At 37.1% G+C, this 3317-nt stretch overlaps 1 protein-coding gene across 1 annotated transcript in view; it reads left to right on the top strand.

Annotated features, from left to right (window-relative positions):
* LOC101857450 (sestrin-1) overlaps positions 1-3317 on the top strand; it is a 35826-nt gene that overhangs the window by 6159 nt on the left and 26350 nt on the right. The window contains exon 2 of the mRNA XM_005089269.3: positions 656-730. Within this exon, the coding sequence (XP_005089326.1) occupies positions 656-730 (75 nt within the window). The remainder of the gene's footprint in view (positions 1-655; positions 731-3317) is intronic.

Below are 3317 nucleotides of genomic sequence, written 5' to 3'. Positions count from 1 at the left end.
GGGGGGAGAAATTTGGAAAAGGAGGGGGTGGAGGATTGATGAAGATCTGGAAGACAGGGAGAGTGTTGGAGTGGTGGAGGAAGGTTAGACTAAGGGGACGTGGAGAGAAAGAGGGGAAGAGAGGAAGGCGGGAAGGAGGAAGGTCGATAGAAGAATGTGTTCGCTCTGTGCGTAGCGTGTTTGCTGTGTGTGTGCTGGACTTTATTGTATAGTTGCCATGAAGTGACTATGCAATGGCTATTGAATAGGTGGCCTTGTGGTTAGGTTCTTTGACTTGCAATCGTAATGTTATGGCTTTGATTACCTTCAGGGACCCGACTTTGTGTCCTTGGGAAAGGCAATTTTTATGATAAATTTTCCTCACTTCACCCAGGTGGGAATGGATACCCGGCTATAGATAGCAAAAGATCCTGTCATTGTCAGTTTGTTATTTTTTGAGCGCGAAAATGTTTCTGGGTGTTCACGAGTCTGCTGGGGAAATAATGGTTGTAAAGCGCATAGGCCATTGCTTGTTATTATTATAATCGATGTTATTTTTATTAACTATATTGTGGCCATGTAGCAACTGTGCATCAACCATTATATACGATTTGGAATGGCTATATAGGCCTACTGACCATGTAATGATTGTTCTTTGGTGTGCTCCCTCTGACAGGAACGAGGATGTGGCCGCCTCCAGGTACCAGTGGTGACTGTGTCCGGCCCAAGCCACTTCATCCCAGCAGATGAGGTACGTGAGTCAGTGTGCTCGCTTACACACACACACGTACACTTACACACGTGCACACATAGGTATTTTGTCCATAGATACTGAAATACATGTAGGCCATATATATATTATATGCATATGAAGCCATGAAATAATGTTTCCAAAGTTTAGCCTGTAAGCTCAAATGTATTTATTATAAATAAAGTAACATTATAGAGGCTAACAATTGAATGGCCCCTACCGCCGTGTTGGCAGTCAGCGGATGATAAAGGCTAGCAGAGTAAAGTGTACACAAACTGGCTATAGGGAACAGAAACCACCACTGTAACCTCCCGAGATAATCATTGAAAGTCAAATCATTTTCAACTTTTTAAAGATTAAAGCATTAAGGGGGTTTATAATCCATCTGAGAACCCTTCGCTTGGTAGGGACCGCTGCATAAAGCAGGTGGAGCCCGATCGTTATCCAGCTACTCTCTGCAAAACAAAATCTGGGCCAAAACTTTTTTAAACTGGCCATGTAGAATGTAAGGACAATTCATAAGAAACCTATCATGTCTGGTCCACTCGTCTAAATGACAGTGAATGCTGGACAACTACCAATGAAAATCAAATGAAATAAGAGAAACAGAAATGTGATTTCTTTTGAGACTGTTGAAAATTTAATGGAAGTCAAAGAAATCAAAATGAGATAGTACTGTCACCTGAAGTTGAAGGCTTTGAATATTTTGCTGTCACTGGAAAAATAGAAGGTAAATAAAGCGGGGGTAGATCTCTTAGAAGTGTGCAATTCCAGTACTGTGGGAATTTTCTCTTGAGCGAGTACTCAGGTATTCAAATCGTCAACACAGGCATAATGTATTATGTGTGTGAATTATTTTATATGGAAAAAGGTGGAGAAGTGTAGACCTAATTCAGTTTTAGCCAACAAATTAACCTGCACATTTGTGTCAGGTCTATTCTAATATGTATGGACCTGTTTTATTCTGTAAATGTACTCTAGACAACATTAACTTGCCACTTTTTAAGATGTAATTTTTAATTGATCAGTAATTAATATGATTTTAAACAAGCCACATATTATTGTGAAAGAAAATTTAGTGCTATACAACAAGCTGAAAAAAAAATGAAGTTGATATGTAAATAATGACCCAATGACCATAAAGTACACCTATGAATCAGTTGGTAAGTGTACTCTTTGTAATGGATTGTTCCACCAATAAAAAAAAAAATGCTTCATAAATGCATGGAATAGTGTCCCCAAGAAAGCAATATTAGATCTTACAAAAAGGCCATGCACAAGGAGTTGTCACTCCCTTTAACTGGAATGGTGGCCATACCAGATACCAATTTATTTATGTCTTTAAGTGATTATTGGTATACTGCAGCACAATTTGCAACGTTCGTTTTTTGAATGTCCTTCTTTGAAACCTTAAATGCTGAGAGTTTTGAATATTTTTAAAATATTGAAACTGATTTTTGTGTCTTATTTATTTTTAAATTATGTTACATGATATAATACACAACACCATCCCTTTTCTATTTATTCACTTTGTTCTTTTTGAAGGAATAATGCATGTGTCCTGTTAATGTTTCTCCAGAGTATATTATGCTGTATGTTCATTCTATGCTATGAATAAGGTTTTGTGTGTTTTTGTTTTTTTCTGTTTTTTAAAATTGATTTTTGGGGTATATTTTTTAATCCTTGTATTTTCCTTGATCAACTAATTGAACTGCTCATAGTATAATAATTGATAATAATAATATGATACTAAAGCAGGAAAGGAAATGTTGAATCAGGGTAGAAGCAACAAAGAAAGGTATTACAATTACTTAAATGATTTGAAAAGTGCTCAAAGAAAAAAAGAGAAAAAGAAAAAAAAATACTACATGTATACATCAACTAGCTTTGTTTTCCCCTAAAACCCCCATTGGGTGAAAAAAAAAGTAAGCACTCGAGTGATTACCCGAGTACTGGGTGGTTTTGAACTCAGGCGAGTACTCGAGTATTGAAAAGCTACTCGTTTGAGTACATCTCTTGTAGTTAGACCCAGAGCTACTTACTTGGGAAACCTTAACATAATAAAGGTGATGGGGGAAACATCAGTATAATGTCGGGTTTGTTTGGATTTTTTCTGAAAGCATTTCAGTGATGAAATGAACGGCGAGCTATGATCGCTGATGTCTGTGTCAAAACTGGAACTTTATGACGATGATAATTTATAATGATTGTAATACAAAGGTGCCCACTTAATAGCAACCCGTATATAAGAGCAACATCCGCCTAACAGCAGCCTTCGTTTTTGTAACAGACTTTTTCCTGTGTAAATTGCCGCCTTTTTACAACATTTGCCTCTAACAACAACATTCTTTATTATTATTACAAATCATCTGACAAAATATCTTTTGACGATTCCAAAACAGTGTAAACGCCGAGACCGGTCCATAATTTCAGTGTGTGTGCATCCCTCGGCCTAAAAAATAGTAAAATAAAACACTATGCTATTAATGCTAAGTACGTTGTACATGCAAAAATAGAGAAGTCCAGTTCACACCCTTTTGCCAAGAGCCACCTTTATTCCTTTATTCAAGAGTCTCCCAGCTGAGGG

This window comes from Aplysia californica, unplaced genomic scaffold, assembly GCF_000002075.1.
Source record: "Aplysia californica isolate F4 #8 unplaced genomic scaffold, AplCal3.0 scaffold00004, whole genome shotgun sequence".
NCBI classification, from domain to species: domain Eukaryota; kingdom Metazoa; phylum Mollusca; class Gastropoda; order Aplysiida; family Aplysiidae; genus Aplysia; species Aplysia californica.
This window is presented reverse-complemented; position numbering and strand designations above follow the sequence as displayed.